General features: G+C 50.6%; 2 protein-coding genes across 3 annotated transcripts; one reads left to right on the forward strand and one right to left on the reverse strand.

Annotated features, from left to right (window-relative positions):
• Positions 1-256: 256 nt before the first annotated feature.
• Positions 257-6,490, reverse strand: LOC117669228 (transmembrane protein 176B-like). Of its 2 annotated transcripts, none has more exons than XM_060693722.2 (7): positions 6,399-6,490; positions 3,463-3,708; positions 2,173-2,307; positions 1,822-1,875; positions 1,502-1,741; positions 1,156-1,266; positions 257-498 (listed from the first exon to the last, which is right to left on the reverse strand). In XM_060693722.2, exons 1-7 carry the CDS (start codon positions 6,468-6,470, stop codon positions 421-423), a joined length of 936 nt encoding a protein of 311 aa, XP_060549705.2. In that variant the 5' UTR covers positions 6,471-6,490; the 3' UTR covers positions 257-420. The 2 variants fall into 2 exon arrangements, with proteins under 2 accessions (XP_060549705.2, XP_087750510.1); XM_087894384.1 differs by lacking the exon at positions 6,399-6,490 and adding an exon at positions 4,534-5,320.
• Positions 6,443-8,135, forward strand: MRPS12 (mitochondrial ribosomal protein S12). Its single transcript, XM_087894385.1, has 2 exons — positions 6,443-6,590; positions 7,550-8,135. The coding sequence occupies exons 1-2, from the start codon at positions 6,560-6,562 to the stop codon at positions 7,894-7,896; spliced, it is 378 nt and encodes a 125-aa protein (XP_087750511.1). The 5' UTR covers positions 6,443-6,559; the 3' UTR covers positions 7,897-8,135.
• Positions 8,136-23,278: the final 15,143 nt, after the last annotated feature.

Below are 23,278 nucleotides of genomic sequence, written 5' to 3' on the forward strand. Positions count from 1 at the left end.
TGCTTTGCTCTCAGTAGAGCAGGGTGTCCAACTGGCCGCTCGCGGGCTGGATGCGTCATGCACAGACCACGCGGGCAAAAAAAACGATACGTCACATGGCGTCCACGTGACGTGGCAAGTTTGACAGCCGTGCGGTAAAGTCTACTCTTGGAAAAAGGAAGTTAATTAAACTAAGTGGGACACGTGACACCCTCTGCCCCACGTGCCCCTCGGAGTCCTGAGTTCAGCTGTCCCGCCAGAGAGACAGGAGCTAAAATTCCAGAAATTCAACTTTTATTAATTGGGTGTGCAAGGAGGAGAGTTGGTTGGCGTGAGAAGCAACGAAGGGAGCATCCGAGTTCGGGAAGTGCTGGACCACCGTTCGGTCCCCGGGAAGAGCCAAAAGCTGGGGCGGGGTGGGGGGGCCTCCGTCCGTGCCCTTCAGGCGGGGTTCTGGTCTTTGCCCGGCTCTTCGGACGCATCTGCGTCCTCCATGGCCATGTAGTCCTGCCAGCCCCCCTGCAAGGAAAAGAAAAACGCACCTAGCTTACAACGTCTTCCCCAGGACTGGTCAGTGGCTATGAAACACTCCCCACCCCCGTTCACTCCAATCCAGACGGAAGGTGCCCCCAGAAGAAGGTGCCCCTCCTCGAGCCCATCATTTCTTTCGTTCTGGGTGTTTTGCTCCCGTTTTATGATGTTTGTCGCCCCTCTCGTTAAGTGAATCCCCACCACGTTCAGAAATCCATAAACCCAATTGTTAAGCGAATCCAGCTTCCTCCACGGACTTTGCTTTCAAATAGGGATTGTGCGACCTTGGGACGCAGCAACGGTCAGAAGTGTGAACCGCTCGCCCGGTGTCTGACATTCGAAAGCAGGACCGTGGGATACGACAAAGGTGGTTAACACTTTCAGTGTTGCTGTCACTTCGAATGGTCACTGAACGAACTCTTGTGAGTTTAGGACGATCTGTACCGGCTCTTCTTATGACGCCGAGCAATGCAGTGTGAACTTTTCTGGAGTACCGGGAGTGACAACAGCCAGGGAGCCCAGGCGGGTGCAGCCCTCTCGCCCCCTCCCACGATGGCTCTCTGGAGAGGGGGCCCTGCCCTCCAGAGTGCCCAACCCGGCTGTGTTCACCGGGGCCAGGAACCCTGCGCCCTTCCGTCGACCTACCAAGCAGGAGCAGCACAAGTGACGGAGGCCATATCCGAAGCAGAAGAGAGCGATGGCCAGAGCGGCAGAGTGCAGGATCAACAGGAGGATATGGGTGGAGCTCCACATGAGCTGGGGAGGGAGGGGGCTCAAATTAGAAAGAGTGGGGGCAAGTGGTTGGCCACATGCACCCATGCCCGGTCCACTAGAAGCCACCTGAGGACATGTGAGCCCTGCCTGCCCCTCAGCCTGACATTCAAGACAGCCCGACAGAGGGAGGACCATACTTCGAAGGTCCTGTCCTGGGATTGCCATCTTCTACAGGGCGTCGCTGCCCGCCTCTCTCTCCGGGGAAAGACACACTCACCACGAGTGCCCAGAGCATCTCCTGGCACTGCCTGGCCCGCCCTTGATCCCTCTGGTTGTCATACGGAGGGCTGGTTGTCGCCTCCCAGTACTGGTAGCTCCGGTCCTCCGCTCTGTGCTTGCAGAGGCTCTCGAGGAAGTAAGGTTCGTAAGTCGGCGATGGGAATTCCGTCAAACCCACCGTGAAGGCCACCGAGCCTGCCACGACACTGCCCAGGTTGAGAAACGTGGCCAGGTGAACCTAAGAGGCGAGGAAGGGCAAAGCTGAGAATGAGCACCAGGTCCTTGCGACAGGTCAGGGACAGGATCCTCCCCACTTACCCAGTTGCCACCATGTCGTGCGCCCACCACGGAAAAGGTGCCAGAGAGAACGAACTGTGGAGGGAGGGAAGCCGACAGGTGAGGGGTGATGTCTATCGGGGCCTCCCTCCCTGTCTGCCAGCAGGAAGCGAGCCCCCCACCCATAGGCCTGGACACCATCCCCTTGGCCACTGGACTGACTCCTAGAGATGTCTGCAAGGCCGCAGTCCAGCCTCCCTCATGGCCGTGTTGGTATGCCATCTTTGTACCGTCCCCCCAATCCTCCCCTGCAGGTTCTTGGGAGGCCAGCTGAGACCCAGGGGGCTCCTCCTCCCACACCCATTCTTCCCCCACCCACCCCCCAGTGCTCACCAGGCTGCCTGACCAGAAAGGGACTCCGTTATAGATTGCCCGCTTGTAGTAGTAGGGTAAGTAACTGTTTGGCTCAACCATGCTCAGTGCCACGCCAATGCCAATGCAGACAACGCCAAGCAGAATCTGGGCTACCTATGGGGGGAGGAGAGTGGAGAGCACAGGTAACCCCAGCACAAGAGGATCAGAGTGGGGTTACCATGGGGGGTAGAGAAACCAGGAGAGGTTAGCTGGAGACTTGACTGGACCCGGTTCCCATTCCATTTGTGGCCGGAACCAAGAAAGAGGAACAACCCCTCGGCTCCTTCCTGGCTTGGCTCAGGGTGCGAAACCCCAGTGGATGAATGTGCCAGGATCAGGTTAAGGATCGCCGAAAAGATCTTAGGTGGGCACGGCGGTTCGGCTTAGTGAGAACCCTGCTTGGAACTGCCTCTGGTCTGAGGCTTGGAGGAAGGGGAGGGGGGGTCACGATGCAGGTGGAGAGGCACCACTGAGCATCTACAGAGTTCTTGCCTCTCTCCTACTTTGATAAAAGAACAAAAAACCCCACAATTGCTTTTGTTTCTACTTGGAAACCGTTTCTGGACTTTCTGCTCGTGATAGGGGGGAAAAACCCATGAAAAGCGAGTTTGGGTTTCCCGATGAGCTTTGTTGATATAGAAATGGCCAAAAGGTAAAAAGTGAAGGTTCGATGTTACAATCTTACAGGGAGTCCACAACTTATGACCAAAAGAGAGTCATTTTACGACGGTCGTTCAGTGAGTCACGGCAGGTGTTCAATTAGGAAGTTGTTCTGTGAATCTGGTTTCCCCACTGACTTGGCTGCTCGCCAGAAGGTTGCAAAAGGGGACCGATCATGGGAAATCCCCCCACAGACCCCGTGACCGTCATAAAGGCAAATCGGCGGCCAAGCATCTGAATTTTGATTGCCTGATTGCAAGGTAAGTGTAGGGGAAAAAAGGGTTGTACGTCAACTATTTCCAGTGCCGTTATACATGTCGAACGGTTGCAAAACGAACCGTCAAGGACTATGTGTATTTTAATAGAGTCAAATGTCAATGCCTCTTCTTTCTTTTTTCTCTTCTCTTCTACACTCTGCCCTTCCCTTTTTCCTCCCCCCTTTTTCCTATTATTTGGCTGTGTGATGTATACTATAAACTAATCAAATCGGTATTGTGGTTACGATAAACAGCTGATTTGGTCCCTCCAGGCTCGGCAAGGCAAGACCCCCATCCAATCCACTGTTCACAGGATTGAACCCCCACCCCAACCCCCGTCCCCAGATCTTACCCCAAAGACTTTCTGCTCCCCCCCACGTGGGCGGCGGGAGGGGAGAGCGCCGGTGTCATCCTTGGCGGCTGCTCGGTGGCGAACCAGAGAGGCTGCACCTTTGCACAGGTAAGCCATCCCGGACTCTTGGTGGAGGGTGATGTTAACTACGGTCCCCCCAGAGTCCCCAGAGCCCCCCAGGGCCACCTCGGTCCCGTCGATCTTCAACGTGGTGCCCGCCATGACTCCCCACGCTGTTTCTTCTTCCTAGCAAGTCGGTGGGAGAGAAAAATGGCAGTTGGTGGGCAGAGGACGACAGGCGAGAGCCAGGTGGAAAACCCCGCAGGTGGGAGGGGGGATGACACAGGGGTGGGGCACCTGGAGAGGGGGTGGAGCCTGTACTTTCACTGCCACTGGTTGGAAGGTGGGGGCAAACCAAGCGTTTGGGGGGACGGGGAATGTTTCCCACTGCCAAGCAAGGGGCGAACCCACTCGGCCGGTTTTCCTTGCGCCCCCTTTCCTCCCCCACCCTACCCCCCGCACGTCTCAGCCTCTGGATTGCAAGGGAGCCGCCGGGGACAGAGGAGGGGGAGGGGAGGATATTAGGGGGGTGGCGAGCGTGGGAAAGGGGTCTTTTGGAAGCCCTCTGGCTAATAAGAGCTGGCAAGGGGGATATGGGGCTATAGGGCCTCCGCCTCCCCACCCGCCCCACTTGGGGGGAGCTGCCCTACTCCCTCTGGGGGCTCCAAAGGTCTTCAAAGGAGGGTGCGGCCAGAGCCCTTCCTCCCCCCCCCAGCATCCCTGCTTTGCCTTGGAACTGCTCTTCCCTCTCTCCCTGCACACACACACACACCACGGATGGCAGGCATTTGGCCTTTGAGTTTGGTCCCCCAGTGGATGACTCCCCCCCCCCAGATAGGCCCCGGCCTCTTTCAGGGCAGCCCTTGGCTCCCCAAGACGCCACCACACCTGTTTTCCTTCCTCAAGCAGGGGGCTGCGCTAGAGGACCTCAAGGTCCCTCCCTTCCCCCTCCATTTCGATCCCTTACCAGCCCTCCCAACCCAAAGCGGGCAGGTGGAGGGAGCCACTCACCGGCGCTGCCGCGGGGCAGAGGCAAAGAGAAAGGGGTGCGGAGGTCGCAGGAGACACACCCCAAGCAAGACCCGGAGCAAAGACCCGCCTGGTTCCTGGTTCGTGGCTCCGACGCGCGGGACCTCCGGCCACTCAGAACAAAAGCGGACCTGGAGCCCGCGGGGCGTGGATCCCAGCCAAAAGGTGGGGCTTTGTCTGGGCTGCTTTCCCACGCGCGGGTTCCAATCCAAGGCCAGCGGAGGATGCCAAGCGCAGTTACGCAACCGGGAAAGTCCCGGGTGGAAATTCCGGTCACTGGAGACGCTGCTTGTTTTGCACGCAACGGGGAAGTAAGGAGGAGAAGAGGGAGGGAGGGAATCAGAATCAGAATCGAGCTGGAAGGGGACCCTGAGGTCTTCTAGTCCAGCCCCCTGCTCAAGCAGGAGACCCTATTTTCAGACGAGGAAGGAAGGAAGGAAGGAAAAGAGGAAGGAAGGAAGGAAGGAAGGAAAGAAGAGAGGGAAGGAGGAAGGAAGGAAGGAAGGAAAAGAAGAAAGAAGGAAGGAAGGAAAGAAGAGAGGGAAGGAAGGAAGGAAGGAAGGAAGGAAGGAAGGAAGGAAGGAAGGAAGGAAGGAAGGAAAAGAAGAAAAAAGGAAGGAAGGAAAGAAGAGAGGGAAGGAGGAAGGAAGGAAGGAAGGAAGGAAGGAAGGAAGGAAGGAAGGAAAAGAAGAAAGAAGGAAGGAAAAAGAAGAGAGGGAAGGAGGAAGGAAGGAAGAGAGGGAGGAAGGAAGGAAGGAAAAGAGGAAGGAAGGAAGGAAGGAAAAGAGGAAGGAAGGAAGGAAAAGAGGAAGGAAAGAAAGAAGAGAGGGAAGGAAGGAAGGAAGGAAAAGAGGAAGGAAAGAAGAGAGGGAGGGAGGAAGGAAGGAAAGAAGAGAGGGAGGGAGGAAGGAAAGAAAGAAGAGAGGGAAGGAAGGAAGGAAGGAAAAGAGGAAGGAAAGAAGAGAGGGAGGGAGGAAGGAAGGAAAGAAGAGAGGGAGGGAGGAAGGAAGGAAAGAAGAGAGGGAAGGAAGGAAGGAAGGAAAAGAGGAAGGAAGGAAGGAAAGAAGAGAGGGAGGGAGGGAGGGAGGAAAAGAGGAAGGAAAGAAAAGAGGGAGGAAGGAAGGGGGGAGGACTGTGGGGTCCTTGGTGCTCTCTGAGCTGGGTGGTTTTCTTGAAGACATTTCACGACCCAGCTAGGGAACAGCATCAGTGCTGGGAGGAGGAGGAGGGAGAACAGTGAAGATCAATCAATGGGACTAGAGCTGGAGGTCCTCCCGTCCAATCCGCTGCCTGTTCTATAACTCCGTAAAAGAAACGTGGAAGGGAAGAGCTGGGAGGGATCCAGTTCATCTTTAGAATGAATTTTCGACCTCCGAGGCCGCTTCCAGCTCCAGCCTTCTGTGGTTCTGTAAGGGTCTCCTGTGCTTGTGGAGGGGGTCAGTCTAGATGACCTCCGAGGTCCCCATTGAAACAGGGCAGGGATTCACTTAACAACGGTGGCAAGGAAAGACGCTCACTTAGTGACGGAACTGTTGAGCTCTGTGTTGGTTGTAAATCGAGGACTCCCTATATTAAATTGATATACCCCCATTTCCCCTCCCCCACCCCGAATTCTGGGGGAGGGGCTTAAATTCTTCAGAAGCCTGGCCGCCAAGCACCTTCTGCGCATGCTCCGCCTTGCGTTTTGCCCTCAGGCAGCGGAGGAGACAGGCCGCGGGGCGGGGCTTCTCGGCGCGGGGTCCTCTGGGAGTTGAAGTCCCCCCGCGTGAGGAACCAGAGAGTAAAGGGGAAAAACAAAAACAAAAAAGAAAGCCGGGCGAGGGAGCTTCCGGCGTGGCCGCGCTTACCAGAGAGACGTGAAGACCGGACCGGCCGGAAGTCGGTTTAGAAGTGGCCGGAAAAGCATGAGTGCGCGCCATGTCGGCCGGTCGGTTTCGAACTTCTGGGCCACGCCTCCCGCGTTTCCGGCGGCGCTCTAGTCTCGTCGCTTCTCTGCTCGCCTGCGCTGATGGCGGCTGCCGGGTTCTTCCTAGGCCGAGGTGGGGGAAGAATTTGGGGGGGGGGGGGCATCGGGGAGGGTGTGACGTGGGAGCGTGGGCGGGGGTGTCCAGGGGGCGGGGTGTGGGAGTGGGTGCCGGGGGGGGGCTTTGGGACGTATGGGAGGGGTCTTGGGGGGAGGGGTAACCTGAGAGTGTGGGCAGATCTTGGGGTGGGGGGGAAGTCCTGGGGATGGGGGGGCGGTTGGGGGGCACCCTGAGGGCGGGGTAACCTGGAAGTATGAGCCTGGGGGGGGGGCAGTGAGGTATGGGGAGGGGGTCAGAGGGGTCATGGGGAATTGGGGGGGGGTCCTGCAGATGAAATGCCGATGGGGAAGATCTGGGGGTCCGGCCTAACCTTGGGGTGAGGGGGGGAGGAAGCTACAGGGAGGAGGGAGCAGGGGTTTGGGGGGGAGGGAGGGAGGGAGGGGGCGTGTGCTGGGGAGGATCTGTGGGGCGGGGTAACCTGGTAGTCTCAGCCAAGCGTGGAGTGGGGGGGGGAGATAAAGTTTGGGGAGGGGGGGCCTGGGGCCGGTGATGGGGCAACCGGGGAGCCCTGGGTGGGGGGTAACCAGACCTGATACTTCTCCTCTGGAAGGGTGACCTGGGACTGTGGGTGGACCTTGGGATGGGTGGGGGGGAACAGATACCCTGTGGGGGGGAGAGAAGAGGACCTGCGGGTGGGTTTCGGAGGCATCCGGGGTGCAGATCCTTGGAGGGCGGGGTTCCAGTAGGGGGCATCTGAGGATTCAGGGGGAGTAAGCCACGGAGAATGGGGGACCTGGGATTTGGGGATTCCTGGAGCAGGGGTGCTGGGAGGGGAGATCTGGGCGACCCGGGTAACCTTGGGGCAGAGGGGTGGGGGGGAGCAGAAAGAGACTGGGGCAGAGGGGAGAGCCCGGGGATGACTGGCTCCCCCATTCTTAACACCACCTTCTCTCTCCCCGCCCCCCCCCCGGCAGGCGCCCGCTGGATGGCCACGCTGACGCAGATGCACCGTCTGGGTCGTCCCAAGCGCCCCCCGTCTCCCCCGGGCCCTCTGGAGGGACATCCTCAGCTGAAAGGGGTGGTCTTGAAGGTCCTGATCCGGAAACCCAAGAAGCCCAATTCGGCCAACCGGAAGTGCGCCCTGGTGCGGCTCAGCACAGGCAAAGAGCTGGTGTGCTTCATCCCCGGCGAGGGACACAACCTCCAGGAGCACATGACCGTCCTGGTGGAAGGCGGCCGCAAGCAGGACCTGCCCGGCGTCAAAGCTCGCATCATACGGGGCAAATACGACTGTGCCCACGTCAAAAAGAAGACAGCTTGAAGGACAAGGCGGGGGGGGAACCCGTATCCCCACGGGGAAATCGGGAGGGCTGCACCGGGGGGTGGGGGGAGACAGAAAGGACTGGACGGAAAGCAGTTTCGGGTGGATTTTCGAACAAAAGGGAGAAAGGAGCGTGGAGGAGACTGTGGCTGCTCGCTGGGCAGCCCGTACATTGACTCAATCAACCCACCAATTAATAAATAAACAAATGGGGCAGGGGTCTTCAGCCCCTCCTGGAATCCCTCTTGTTTTTGTGTGTAAACTGGGGGTAGGATGGCTTCTGGGGAGGGAGGGAAGGATGATAGACAGACACATAGTTGACGGATGGGGAGATAAGAGGTAGATTGGATGATGGTGCCGATGTTTGTTCCAATATCAAATCCAGAAAGCACACACACATAACTGATTCAGCAGGATTCATTAACTTCTTTATATACATAATAACACATGAGTAAATGTACAATACCAATAGCAGATTCTTCCAACGTGGTAGAGAGGAGAGGCTGCCTTCAGTTCAGAGCAGACTAGTTTTGTTTTGGAGCTGACCACAGAGCTAAGCCTTGGCCAGACTCCTTCCTTCAGTTTCTGTTTCCAAAACAGCCCTCATTGGCTGACCTTGTTACCGTGTCTCTGCCAGTTCATGAATATTCTGGCAGGTCGATGGATAGATGAATAGATAAAGAGCTTTGGTGGCACAGCAGACTAAAGCACTGTGTAAAGTGCTGTTAAGTAGCACCAGCTGCCTGCAATTACGGCAAGTTCAAATCTCACCAGGCTCAAGGTTGACTCAGCCTTCCATCCTTCCGAGGTAGGTAAAATGAGGCCCCGGATTGTGGGGGACAATAAGCTGACTTTGTATAAAAAAGAACACCGCTTGGGGGAGGGGCAAAAGCCCTACTAAGCAAGTATATACAAAAGTATGAAGGCTATTGCTTAAAAGCATTGTAAACCGCCTTGAGTCTCCGGAGAAGGGCGGCATATAAATCAAACCAATAAATAAATAATGATGGAATATGGATGGGGAGATGGATAGATTGGATGAATGGATGGAGATATAACAGACATGATGAATGGGGAGATAGGGATAGATAAGATGGATGGATGATAGACACATGATGGATGGGAGATGGATAGATGAATGTAGATATAGGAGACGTGATGGATAGAGAGAGAGGGATAGATTGACAGGATAGATTAAGATACTCTTAATTTCCCCTCCCTTTCTTCCTCTCCTTTTCCCTTCTATTCCTCTCCTCTCCTTCCCTCTATTACTACTTCCATTCTCTTTTCATTGTATTTATTTTCAATTCAATATTTTCCACAATGGTATCCAGGCAACCCTGATTTTTTCCCCCACTTATTAACTTATTAACTATATTTTTCAAAGTCCACATCACATTTTTTTAATCATTAACAATGTATTTCAACTGATTCCATTTTTATATTAAAACCTTTTAACTTAATTAACCTTCCACCTCTTATTTTCCTTAGTTCCTAATTTCTTATTCCAATATCCATTATTTTCCTCATTTACTAGCATTTCAATTTTGTATCTTAATTTCCATTATTTTCATATTTAAACCAATCTACATTTCATATTACACCTGCTGATCCATTTTACAATAAACAATATACTACTTGTTTACTTCTTACATACAATTTCTACTATTAATACATGTCCCTTAAATCAACTAATAAATGCTTTATTTCCTCTCCTCTCCATTATTCTTCCCCTTTTCCCCATTTTCTTTTGGTCTCTCCAAAATTCCACTTCTTAATATTTTTCTCCCATTCTCTTTATTTTCTTCTTTTTCTTTTTATATTTATTGTATCTTTTCCCCTGAATCCTTTCTATCATTTTTAAAATTGTTATCCTTTTAATTCTCCCCCTCTTGTCTGTTCCCATTTTCTTCTCTTCCTTTCTTTTTTGGGTGATATTCCCCCATCCACATTTTGTTTTTCACTATCAATCCCCAGTGTAATCTTCAGTTATTTTCCTTTCAACATTATGTTCTTGCTTAACATTTATATTCTTTTTCCTTTTTTTTTTTTTTTGGTATTCTAACCAGATTTCTATTTCTTTATCACTCTTAAACGCTTCACACACCTTTTTAAACATTTCCATTTTCCTCATATTCCCAATGTTCCATATTGTCAATTCAAAGACATTTTTATTTTAATTTTTATGTAGTTAAAATTCAAGTCTCTATAGTGTCTCCCTTTTTTAAAATTTCCAAATAGTATCCAATTCAAATATTTATCTAAAGCATTCCAGTTAAATGCTTTTTTTTTTTCAAGGTCGGGATCCAGCTGTTTAAACAAATACTCCTTCAACGTTTAAAATGTTCGTTATGATGCTTCCTTCTCTCTCCAGTTGACAAATCCCCAGGCAACACAATATCGCTTTTAAATCCACATCGAAAATACTATCTCTTCAATTTGTTTTCCTTTTATTGTTAAGAAATGTTTTCTCTCCGTTTTCTTTTTATTTGTATTATTTCTAATTTCTCCAAATCCAATTTTAAGTCCAGATAGAAAGTTTTCTTTTTTGGGCTTTAGTCTTTTAAGAAGGTTAGAAAGGGAGGAAGGAATAGAGGAGGGGGAGAGGAAGGGGAAGTAGGAGAGGAGGAAAGAGAAAAGTAGAAAGGGATAGAAGAAGGGAGGGAAGAGAAAGAGAGGAGAGGAGAATTGTAAAACAAGGGAGATGATGGTAGAAAGGTAACCCCAAGAATGTGCAAATTTATTAGGATGAAGAACAAACTAATATGAACATTAAAAGGGAATATATATATATATATATATATATATATATATATATATATATATATATATATATATATATATATATATATATATATGATTAACAATGGATAAGATAAAATAACTAATTGAAATAATGTTAAGAAACTAGGATTTGAGGGCGGATGGTGATTCTGTTTATATAACAAGTTTAGAAGTATTAAGATAAAGTATGAAAAAAATATTTTGGCAAAAATGGTAACTAAAATGACATTGGATATGAAAAGTTGTATAAGATATGATATGGTCAATACTCTTCATAAACTGTGTGTGTGTGTATGAAAGAAAAGAAATCAATAAAACTTGATTTAAAAAAAGGATAGATTAAGATCCTGGATGGATGGATGGATGATGGATGGGGAGATAGGATGGATGGATAGATGGATCTAGATTGGGTGTCAAACCTGGGGGCCAGATGCATTACGTGCTGGTTCTGCCCCTGCCCGTTTTAGCGAAGCGGGGGGGGGGAGGAAGTCCCAATAGGTGATGTGATGACACAAGTTTGACACCCTTGATCTAGATGGAATAGGCAGACACATGATGAATGGGGAGATAGGGGATAGATGCATGGATTGGATGGATGGATGGACGAACGGACGGACAGATGAAGGTCTTCAGTCCGTCCTTGAATCCTTTTTGCTTTTGTGTCTATGTGGGTAGGACACCTGGGAATAGGTGGTGGATAAATAGGTGAACACATTACCCAAAAAAAAGATGTGGCGACTGTTGGAAGAGACCTTGGAGGTCTTCTAGTCCAACCCACTGCTCAAGCAGGAGAACCTTTACCATTCCAGACAAAAGGTTGTCCAGTCTCTTCTTGCAGTTCCCCTATATTGGGGCACCCACAACTTCCGGAGGTAAACAGTTCAACAGATTTTAAGAGTTCTCAGGAAAACAAACAAACCATTTCCTCATCGGCCCATCCCAGTCCATCAAAAGGCAGGCCGCTGTTCCGACACGCTTGCCTCTTGCGCCCAATTCCCCCCTGAGCCAGATCTGCCTAGAGGCAGGAGCTGAGAAACAGGAGCTGACAGGGTCTCTCGCACGACTACGCAACCCCTGTTCCTGGGCCAGCAGGAGCTATGGAAAGATGGAAGTGGATTCTGGGCATAATCGTGGTGCTGGGAGTGGTGCTGATCATAGGAATCGTAGTCGGGCTGAAGAGCAATGAGAATTCACCCGGTTCTGCCCAACAAAACTTCAAGTAAGCATTTGGAGCTCTTGAAATCACTGCTTGGGTTCTGTGGTCCTTGAGACAGTTGTGTTGGCTTTTGGAGGTATTGGAGGGAACGAGTTCTAGTCCTGCCCTAGGTATGAAAGCCAGCTGGGCAATATTGGTTTTATTAGAAAGATAATAAAGAAGAACACAAGAATAAATCAGAAACAGGAAACTCCAGACGTTCTGGGAGAAAGGAGATGCAGTTTATTCCCAAAAAGGAAGCGACTTGTTTTTGGGGGTAGACTACAAGAAAATGTGGTGCAGAGATTCAGTTTTATAAGGAGACCGGTCCTTGGTTCTGTGTGCTCTTCCCGTGCAGATGTGCGGACTGAGATGTTACCTCCCTGGTAAGTGTGAAATCCAGAAAGGAAGAAGGAAGCCCTCCGGATATGTAGATTCCTCTCTAGCTGTAAATTTATGATGTGGGGATTTGGCAATCTTAATCTCGAGGGGTTTCCTGGTCTTTGAGGGGACCAGTGAGATGTTAATCGAAGGGCTAGGATTGTGTCCCAAAGGCGTTTTTTTTCCCAAAGGCAATCAGGGGTCGACGTATTTTTCAAAGCACCGAAAGGCAGGACAAGAATGGATGAAAATGAATCAAGGAGAGAAGCAACGTGGAATTAAGTGGAAATTGTCCTGATGGAGGACAATTAACCGTTAGAACAGCTTACCACCAGAAGTGGGTGCTTCATCACTGGAGGTTTTTCAGAATAGACTGGACAGTTACTTATCTGGAATGGTAGAGGGTTTTCTGCTAGGGCAGAGGGTTGGACGAGATGACCCCCAAGATCCCTTCCGGAGAGCATGGGCAAACCTTGGGGTGAGGGGCAGGTACGAGGAGGGGGAGCAGTGGAAGGGATCTGGGGGCAGTGAAGAGGACATGGAGACAGGGAGAGTAGCTGGGGTTTGGGGGGCAGCGGGGTAACCTGGGAGGGTGGTCAGACTTTGGGGTGGAGGGGAAATAGGGGCAGGGAGGAGGGGAGGGTCTTGAGGTGGAGGAGCTGCGGGGGGCTGGGAGTGACTGAGACCCCCGACTGCCACTCTATGCCTCCCACAGGATCCCGGTGAATACCAACAGGTATGGAGATGCCAGAAGTGATACCAAAGGTGCCAGTGTACAATCAAACGTGAAGTTTGGTGTGGATAAATTCAAGAAAGGAGATCAGAGGGTTCGCCCCAAGGGAAGTTCACAACCTGCAGTAGCCCAAGGTGTCGTTCGTGGAGGGCGGCCGAAAACGGGAATTGCTGGGCCTCAACAGTCCCGAAATCAGAAACAAAGCAGCCAAAATCATCACCCCCAAGAAAAAGCCAGCCAGAGCCAAACGCCTCGCCGCGGGCAAAACAGGCACCCCAGCATCCCTGGAGGAAGACAGCAATGATCAACCGGAGGTCGGGTTTCCGAGAGATTTGGGCCGAGGGCGTTTGCGGGTCGCTCGCTCGGTCCTTTCGCCGCAGTGAGGTGGGCGGCACGTACATTGAATGAATCAATAAAGAGTGGGAGGGATCTTCGGGCCCTCCCTTCGATCCCTCCTGCTTTCGTGTGTAAAATGTGGGTAGGACACGTTTTGGGGAGAGAGAGAGAGAGAGAGAGATGATTGATAATAAATAGATGATGAGATAGATAGATAGATAGATAGATAGATAGATAGATAGATAGATAGATAGATAGATAGATAGATAGATACAGAGAGAGGGAAAGAGAGATTATAGGAGTATGTGTGTGTACACATGCATATATACATACATACATATATATGATAGATAATAGATGATAGATAGAAATAGAGAGATAAATAGATGATATATAATAGAGAGATGAGAGAGAGAGATGAGAGAGAGATATATATATATAGATGATAGATACAGAGAGAGGGAGATTAGAGAAAGATGATAGATAACAGATGATAGATAGATAGATAGATAGATAGATAGATAGATAGATAGATAGATAGATAGATAGATAGACAGACAGACAGACAGACAGACAGACAGACAGACAGACAGACAGACAGACAGACACGGAGAGAGGAGATATAAATAGATGATAGATACAGAGAGAGGAAAAGTAGAAAGAGATGATAGATAATAGATGATAGATGATAGAGAGAAATAGAGAGAAATAGAGAGATATGAGAGAGAAATGATAGATGATAAATGATAGATACAGATAGATAGATATTAATAGAGAGATGATTGATGATAGAGAGAGAAGAGAGAGAGAGATGATAGAGAGGAAAAGAGATTAGAGAGAGATGATAGATAGATTAGATAGATAGATATAAGATATATGGATAGATTATATTATCTATCTAAGATAGATAGATATTAATAGAGATATCTGATTGATAATAGATGAGAGAGAGAGAGAGGATAGATGAGCAGTATCTTTAGTCCCTCCTCAAATCCATTCTGCTTGTGTGTGTATATGGATGGTTGCATGGATGGATGCATGGATGGACGGGTCACCATTACAAAAAAGAGGTTGAGACTTTGGAAAAAGCACAGAGAAGACCAACTAAGATGATCAAAGGCCTGGAGACTAAAACATACAAAGAACAGCTGCAGGTTTGGGGTCTGGCTAGTCTAAAGAAAAGGAGAATTAGGGGGGACAAAATAGCAGTATTCCAAGATTTAAGGGGCTGTCCCAAGGAAGAGGGGGTCCCCTTATTTTCCAAAGCACCTGAAGGCAAAACAAGAATCAATGGGTGGAAAATAATCAAGGAGAGAAACAACCTTCTCTCCTTAAGGAGAAACTTCCTTACAGAGCAATTAACCAGCGGAACAGCTGGCCACCAGAAGATATGGGTGCTCCAACACTGGAGGTTTCTAAGAATGGACAGCCATTTGTCTGGAATGGTGTAGGGTCTCGAGCAGGGGTTGGACTAGATGACCTCCGATGTCCTTTCCAACCTTATTCTGATTGATTCATAGATGCCAATCAAAGCCAGACATGGGTTCCAAGAAGTTTTACTAGAGGGATTTCAGCAAAAGGATCTTGGCAGCTAAAGGAGCCAAGACCTCGGATGACACCAAACCCAAATTTTATACAATTATACAATTATGACTTAAAAACGTAATGCTTTTTTAATAACACAGAAGATACTCCTCAACTTATGGCCATCGTTGTGCCACAAGTTCCTGCTTTTAAGCAAGACATATCTTGAGTTTAGTCTTTTTAAAAGATCTTTGTTGCCACCGTTGTTATATTTATTTATTTATTTATTTATTTATTTATTTATTTATTTATTTATTTATTTATTATTTAAATTTTTATACCGCCCCCTCTCCCGAAGGACTCGGGGCGGTGAACAGCCAAAATTAAAAAACATACAATATAAACATTAAAATACTATAAAACAAAATTAAATTTATCTTTGGCTTCCCCCAATTTAAAACCCCTTACCCATAAAATTCACCAATTAAAATTTTTTAACCCAGCCCGGCTTGCTGGAATAAAAAAGTCTTCAGAGCCCGGTGGAAGGTCCGGAGATCCGGTATCAACCGTATTCCAGGAGGTAGCTCATTCCAGAGGGCGGGTGCCCCCACAGAGAAGGCTCTTCCCCGGGGGGTCGCTAGCCGACATTGTCTGACCGACGGCACCCTGAGGAGGCCCTCTCTGTGGGAGCGTATTGGCCGGTGGGAGGTTATCGGAGGCAGAAGGTGGTCTCGTAAATAACCGGGTCCTAAGCCATGGAGCGCTTTGAAGATGAGAACCAATATCTTGAAGCGCACCCGGAAGACCACTGGAAGCCAATGCAGCTCGCGCAGGAGAGGTGTCACGTGGGAGCGCCATGTCGCCCCATAAATACCCGTGCGGTTGCATTCTGTACCAGTTGGAGCCTCCAGGTGCTCCTCAAGGGGAGCCCCATGTAGAGAGCGTTGCAGTAGTCCAGGCGGGAAGTGATGAGGGCATGAGTGACCGTGCATAAGGAGTCCCGATCCAGAAAGGGATGCAACTGGCATATCAGGCGAACCTGATAGAAAGCCCCCCTGGCCACGGCCGTCATATGCTCTTCTAAAGACAGCCATACATCCAGGAGGACACCCAAGTTACGCGCCCTCTCCATGGGGGCCAATGTCTCACCCCCAATAGTCAGTGATGGCACCAGCTGACTATATCGGGACGCCGGAAACCACAGCCATTCAGTCTTGAAGGGGTTGAGTCGGAGCCTGTTCCTCCCCATCCAGACCCACACGGCCTCCAGGCACCGGGACATCACTTCAAGGGCATCGTTGGGGTGGTCTGGGGTGGAGATGTACAGCTGGGTGTCATCAGCGTACAGATGGCACTGCACCCCAAAACCACAGATGATCTCGCCCAGCGGCTTCACATAAATGTTGAACAGGAGAGGCGAGAGGACCAACCCTTGTGGCACCCCACAAACCAGGTGCTTTGAGGTTGACCTCTGCCCCTCTGCCAACACAGACTGCGACTGGTCGGAGAGATAGGAGGAGAACCACCGTAAAACAATGCCTCCCACTCCCAACCTCTCCAGCCGGTGCAGCATGATACTATGGTCGATGGTATCAAAAGCCGCTGAGAGGTCTAATAGGACCAGAACAGAGGAGCAACCCCTGTCCCGAGCCCTCCAGAGATCATCGACCAACGCAACCAATGCCATTTCCATGCTGTACCCAGGCCTGAAGCCGGACTGGAACGGATCCAGATAGACGGTTTTATCCAGGTACTGCGGGAGCTGTCACGCCACCACACTCTCAACAACCTTTGCCAGAAAGCAAAGGTTGGAAACTGGACAATAGTTTGGCAAAACAGCTGGGTCCAGAGAGGGCTTCTTGAGGAGGGGCCTCACCACCACCTCTTTCAAGGCAGGAGGCAAGAAACCCTCACTCAAGGAGGCATTTATAATCCTCTGGAGCCAGCCTCATTTAACCTCCCGGATAGCCAGCACCAACCAGGAGGGACACGGGTCCAATAAACATGTGGTTGCGTTCAAGCTCCCCAGCATCCTGTCCATGTCCTCAGGGGTCACAGAGTCAAACTCATCCCAAATAACATTCTCAAGACAAACCTCGGACAACCCGCCTGTATCCACCCAGTCAGAGTCCAAGCCTTCCCGAATTTGAGCAATTTTATCGTGCAGATAATGCGCAAAATCCTCAGCACGTCCTTGCAAGGGGTCTTCCCGCGCTCCCAGATAGAGAAGGGAGCAGGTCACCCTAAGCAAGGCAGCTGGGCGATTATCTGCCGACGTGATAAGAGCGGAAAAGTAGTTACCCTTCGCCGCTTTTATCGCCACTTAGTAGGTCTTGATATAAGACCTCACTAGTGTACGGTCAGACTCGGAACGACTAGCCCTCCAGCTACTCTCTAGGCGTCTTTTCCGGCGGTTCATCTCCCTCAGCTCCTCAGAAAACCAAGGAGCTGGGCAGATTCGGCACCGGGTCCGAGGCCGCAAAGGCATGACCCGATCTAAAGCACCAGCGGCCGCCCTATCCCAGGCGGCCACCAGGTCTTCCGTCGAGTCGTGAGCCAGAGTCCCAGGAAATGGCCCAAGCTTCATTCGGAACCTATCAGGATCCATCAGGCGCCTGGGGCGGAACCACCTAGTCGGTTCCGCTTCCCTGCAGTGGGTGTAGCGGTCAGAAAGTCGAGTCTAAGGAGGGAATGGTCTGACCATGACAAGGGTTCGATGACTATCTCCCCTGTATCTAGGACATTTAACCACTGACCAGAGACGAAAACCAGGTCCAGCGTGTTTCCTCCTGTGTGAGTGGGGCCGTGAATTACTTGGGTCAGGTCCATGGCCGTCATGGAAGCCATGAACTCCCGAGCCACCTCAGACGCTTCACTGATGGACGGCAGGTTGAAATCCCCCATGACTAAAAGCCTGGGGGTATCAACCGCCACCCCGGCTATGACGTTGAGGAGCTCAGGCAGGGCCGCTGCCACGCAGCAAGGAGCCAGGTATGCAACCAGCAGGCCCATCTGCCTCCCATGGCCCCACTTCACAAGGAGAGACTCACAGCCGGCTATCTGAGGTACAGTGGCCTCCCTAGGATCAAGACCTTCTTTTACAATAACCGCCACCCCCCCCCCCAATGAATCGACACGGTTGTTTACTTAATAACACGGTTGTTAAGTGAATCTAACTTTCCCATCGAGTTTCAGATGGGGACCATGTGACCCCTGGGAGGCTGCGACTGGTCCTAAATGCGAGTCAGTTGAGAAGCATCTGAATTTGGGGGGAGCGTGAGCAACGGTCCTACGTCCCTTTTCTTGGGGCCGTGGTGACTTTGAACGGTCACTATGTGGACTCTCGTAAGTGGAGGACAAAGCAAGAGGGTACCAAAGCTTATATAGCTACATGTCTTGGCTACTCCCCGTCCAAGTTGTAACTTTCTTGTAAGTAGCACGTAAGTCGCGCGCCACCATTTGTTGCCAGTGGTTGTTACGCACGCCGCAGCGGCAACATTGTGCCCTCGGCCATTCCTTTACTGACCATCACAAATTTGTGACGCGACAAATTCGACATCCTGTCGGATGGAGGCTTTTGCGGGGGAAGGGACTGGCTGGGACACGGATCCAAACCCCATCTTGGGAGTTGCCTCTTGGGAGCAGGAGAGTTTCTCTCCTGCAGGAGAGGTCCAAGAAGCTTCCCTGCCCAGTTGGCAGAATCAGAATACGGAAGAGTTTGGAAGGCACCTTGGAGGTCATCTAGTCCATCCCCTGCTCGAGCAGGAGGCCTTTACAGAATTCCAGAATCATTGGAAGGGAACTTGGAGGTCATTTAGTCCAACCCGCTGCTTACCATTCCAGACAAAAGGCTGTCCAGTCTCTTTTTGGAATCCCCCGGTGTTGGAGCACCCACAACTTCCGGAGGTAAACAGTTCAGCGGATTGTAACAGTTCTCAGGAAAGCAAACAAACCGTTTCCTCGATCGGCCCATCCCAGTCCATCAAAAGGCAGGCCTTGTTCCGACACGCCTGCCTCTTTCATGCCCAATTTCCACCACCCCCTGAGCCAGATACGCCTAGAGGCAGGAGCTGAAAACTGGGAGCTGCCACGGTCTCTGGCACAACTACGCAACCCCTTTTCCTGGGCCACTGGGAGCTACGGCAAACTGGAAGTGGATTCTGGCCATAATCATGATCCTGGTGGCGGTGGTGACCGTGGCAATCCTCGTGGGACAGCATATAGAAAAAAATTCAACCGGTCCCACAAACCAGGGGTAAATTGCTAATTTGAACAGAACTTCAAGTATTTGGAGCTCTTCAAATCACTGGTCAAGCCCTGTGGCCCTCACGACCGTTATGTTGGCTTTTGGAGGTGCAGGAGGGAGCGAGTTCTAGTCCTGCCCTAGGCACGGAAGCCATCCAGGTGACATTTTCATTGATTTATTTGATTCGAAGGATCATTCGGGGCTTCCATGCAAGAACAAATAAAAAATGTGAACTCCAGATGTGCTGTGCAAAATAAGGAAGCAACTTATTTTGGGGGGGTAGACTACAAGAAAACATGTTGCAGAGATTCAATTTTATGAGGAGGAGACCAGTCCTTGGTTCGTGTCTCCTTCCCATGCAGATGTGCTGATTTAAGACATTGCCACCCTGGCACGTGTGAAATCCAGAAAGGAAGATATGTAGATTCCTCTCTACTTGTAAATGTATTATGTGGGAATTTGGCAATCTTAATCCGAGGGGTTTCAAGGGACCAGTGAGATGTTAATCGAAGGGTTAGGATTGTCCCCCAAAGGGGCTTTTTCCAAAAGGCAACTGGGGGTCTACTTATTTTTCAAAGCACCCAAAGGCAGGACAGGAAGAAATGAATGGAAATGAATCAAGGAGAGAAGCAACCTGGAATTAAGTGGGAACTTCCTGACGGAGGACAATTAACCATTGGAACAGCTTGCCACCAGAAATTGCGGGTGCTTCATCACTGCAGGGTTTGGACAGTCAGTTGGCTGAAATGGCAGAGGGTCTCCTGCTTGAGCAGGGGGTTGGACTAGAAGACCTCCATGGTCCCTTCTAACTCTGTGATTCTGTAAGGCTCTCCTGCTTGAGCAGGGGGTTGGACTAGAAGACCTCCACGGTCCCTTCCAGCTTGATTCTGATGGATTGAAGCCTCGGTCTTTCCAATGCAGGTGAACTGCCAAATCTCATCCTGATGGGTTTGTTCTCCTATGTTGCGCCACATGTTTGTGAAGTGGTTGTTTTGTTTCCCCAATGTATGGATTTGTACATTTCGCACTGCGCTATTCAGCATATACCACATTCCTCGGTTGGCATCTGGGTGTTTTATCTAGATGGACAAGCTTCTGCCTTCCTGTATTTTGGGGGGTTCAAGTGTGTTTCTATATTGTGTTGGTTATAAATCCTCCTGAGCTTTTCAAATATTCCTGCAACGTATGGACACCACATATCTCGTGTTTACAACACAGTTTTTTCAGCAGTTCCAAGATGTCTCCACACCCATTTGCACTATTCAGGTGACCCTGAGGACACAGATAAACTACCAAGTGGCCCCAACGCCTCTCAGAGAGAGTAACAACAACCAGATGACTGCAAAGAATATAAATCCTTCCATCTTCCATCGTTCAGTCAGAACAGAAGAAGCTGCTTGGGTAAGAAGCGAAAGCCCTTCAGTGAAAAACAAAGTGCAGTTGCCTTTTGGGAAAAAAACACCTTCGGGACATAATCCTAACCCATAGATTAGCATCTCACTGGTCCGATCAAAGAGCAAGGAAACCCCTCGGGATGATGGTCACCAAATAAATCTACAGGTGGGGAGGAATCTACATCTTCCAGGCGTGAATGCCTGTCTGGTGTACGCCTGTCCGGCTGCATGCAAGAGTCCCGTGGCTTCTCTGCTCACTTGGCCTGTGGGACAGGAGACCAGCTGCGGGGTCCTTCCTGGGATGAGGTACGGGGAGGGGGGCACCTGTGGGACCGGGGCGAGGGGTAACCAGGGACCTGGGGTGGGGGCAGGTATGGGGAGCAATGTGAGGGATCCGGGGGGCAGTGGGGTAACATGGGAGGGTGGGCAGACCTTGGGATGGGGGGGAGGTACGGGCGGGGAGACAAGGAGAGTCTTGAGGTGGGGGGAGGGCAGCGGGAGGGCCTGGGAGGGACCTCCATGGGGTTCTTGGAGGTCTTCTAGTCCAACCCCCTGCTCGAGCAGGAGAGCCTTTTCCTCTACCATTCCAGACAAACGCAGGCCCGGTCTCTTCTTGAAATCCTCCACTGCTGGAGCACCCGTTGGAACTTCCGGGGGAAAGCAGTTCTCAGGAAGCAAACAAAACCATTTCCTCGATCGGCCCATCCCAGTTCCATCCAAAGGCAGGCTGTTGTTCCAACACGCCTGCCTCTTTCATGCCCGATTCCCCCAAGCCAGATCTGCCTAGAGGCAGGAGCTGAAAAACAGGAGTGGCAGGGGTCTCTGGCACGACTACGCAACCCATCTTCCTGGGCCAGCAGGAGCCATGTCCAGCTGGAAGTGGATTCTGGGCATAGTTGTCAGCGTGGTGGTGCTGCTGGTTTTGGCCAGCCTGCTGTGACACCATATCCAAAGTTATTCAACCAATTTCCTGAACCACGGGGAAATCGCCGAACAGAACCTCAAGTAAGTATTTAGAGCTCTTGAACTTGCCGGCCAGGCCCTTGAGATGGTTGTGTTGGGCTTTTGGAGATGCAGGAGGGAGCGAGTTCTAGTCCTGCCCTAGGCACAGAAGCAAGCCGGGTGACATTTTCATGTTTGTTTTTTTTAATTTGATTTATATGCCGCCCTTCTCCGGAGACTCAGGGCGGCTTACAGTGCGTTAAGCAATAGCCTTCATCCTTTTGTATATTTATACAAAGTCAGCTTATTGCCCCCACAATCTGGGTCCTCAATTTACCTACCTTAGAAAGGATGGAAGGCTGAGTCAACCTTGAGTCTTGGTGAAATTCGAACCTGCAGTAATTGCAGGCAGCTGATCTTAATAACAGTGCTTTAGTCTGCTGCGCTACCAGGGCTCCTGGTAGCGCAGAAGGATCTAACAAAATCCTTCTAACAAAATCATGGGGGGTTCCATATATATATAGATATACACCCAATATATATATGGGGTGTAATCCCGGAGGTTGCCAGAGCCGGAATTACACCTTGCCAATTTGATTTTGTTCCTAATAAAAAGACTTGGTTGGAATATGGCTGCCTTGGATTGTTCTCATTGGCGACATGTTACTTGGAGGCCTGATACTCCAAGGTATCGTACTCACAACCAGCGAACTAATGTGCTGAAGCTGACCAGGGTTAGAATGCTAGCCAGATGAATACCTGTTAGGCAGAGGCAGAATTCCCAGCCCCCCATATTTACTCCCCAAAAACTAAGGTGCGTCTTATACTCTGAAAAATACGGTACTTTGAAAACATGATTGTATGTGTTGTGAATTGGTCATATCTTGCCAAATTATCTCATTTCTGGCTAGTTAATAGATGGGAGGTATGTATGCTTACAGATGTAATATATCTTTGATTCCCGCAAAGCAGTCCACAAGGGTTCTGCGTGGCCTTTTGCCACAAAGCTTGCTAAGTGTGGGCGGGATGGCCTAAAGAGTCTTTACGGTTTGCGACAGGACGGTCTTTAGCCAGGGTTTCCCGCCACCTAAGGCCACACCTGGAATACGGCATCCGGTTTGGGTCCCGACGTTACAAAAAAGATGCTCAGACTTTGGAGAAGAGCAACTACGCGGATTCAAGACCCGTTGACTTTGCTTGTCAGAGGGTCGCAAAAGGAGATTGCCTGAGCCTAGACCACTGCCACCGTCACAAATAGGAGTCCATTGCCAAGCATTCACATTTGGATTGCACGACGGCAGGGACACTGAAACAGTCCGAAGTCCCCTTTTTTTCCCTTCCTAGTGCCATTATGACTTCGAATGGTCATTATACCAATGTTGTAAATCAAGGACCATCCGTGTAGGGCAAGGGTGTCAAACTGGATTTCTTCGAGGGCCGGATCAGCATTGTAGTTCTCCTCCACGCCCCCTTTTGGCCAACAAAGTGCTTCAGGAGGCCGTCTAGGCTGAAAACAGGCCACGCAGGGGCCACCTGTGCCCATTCCCACCCCCGTTTTCGCTGCCAGAGGCACCACAGGCCGGTCTTTTGCTATTTCCAGGCTAGCCCCAAAGGCCAGATTTAAACACCCCGCGGGCCGAATCCTTCAGTTTGTGACACTCCTGGTATAGTGGGTTTGAAGTCTCTTGAATGCAGTGGGTAGAGATCGGAAGCCCGGCCATCCCAGCCTCAAAATTTCAGCACTCTGCTGCCCACCAATATATCTGCCTTGCTGTAGCCGGCGTTCCTTTAAAAGCATGACTTGGACACATACACACACACGTAAAACAAAGGCGACACACTGCTGG

Source organism: Pantherophis guttatus, chromosome 4, assembly GCF_059756535.1.
Source record: "Pantherophis guttatus breed Tessera chromosome 4, ASM5975653v1, whole genome shotgun sequence".
NCBI classification, from domain to species: domain Eukaryota; kingdom Metazoa; phylum Chordata; class Lepidosauria; order Squamata; family Colubridae; genus Pantherophis; species Pantherophis guttatus.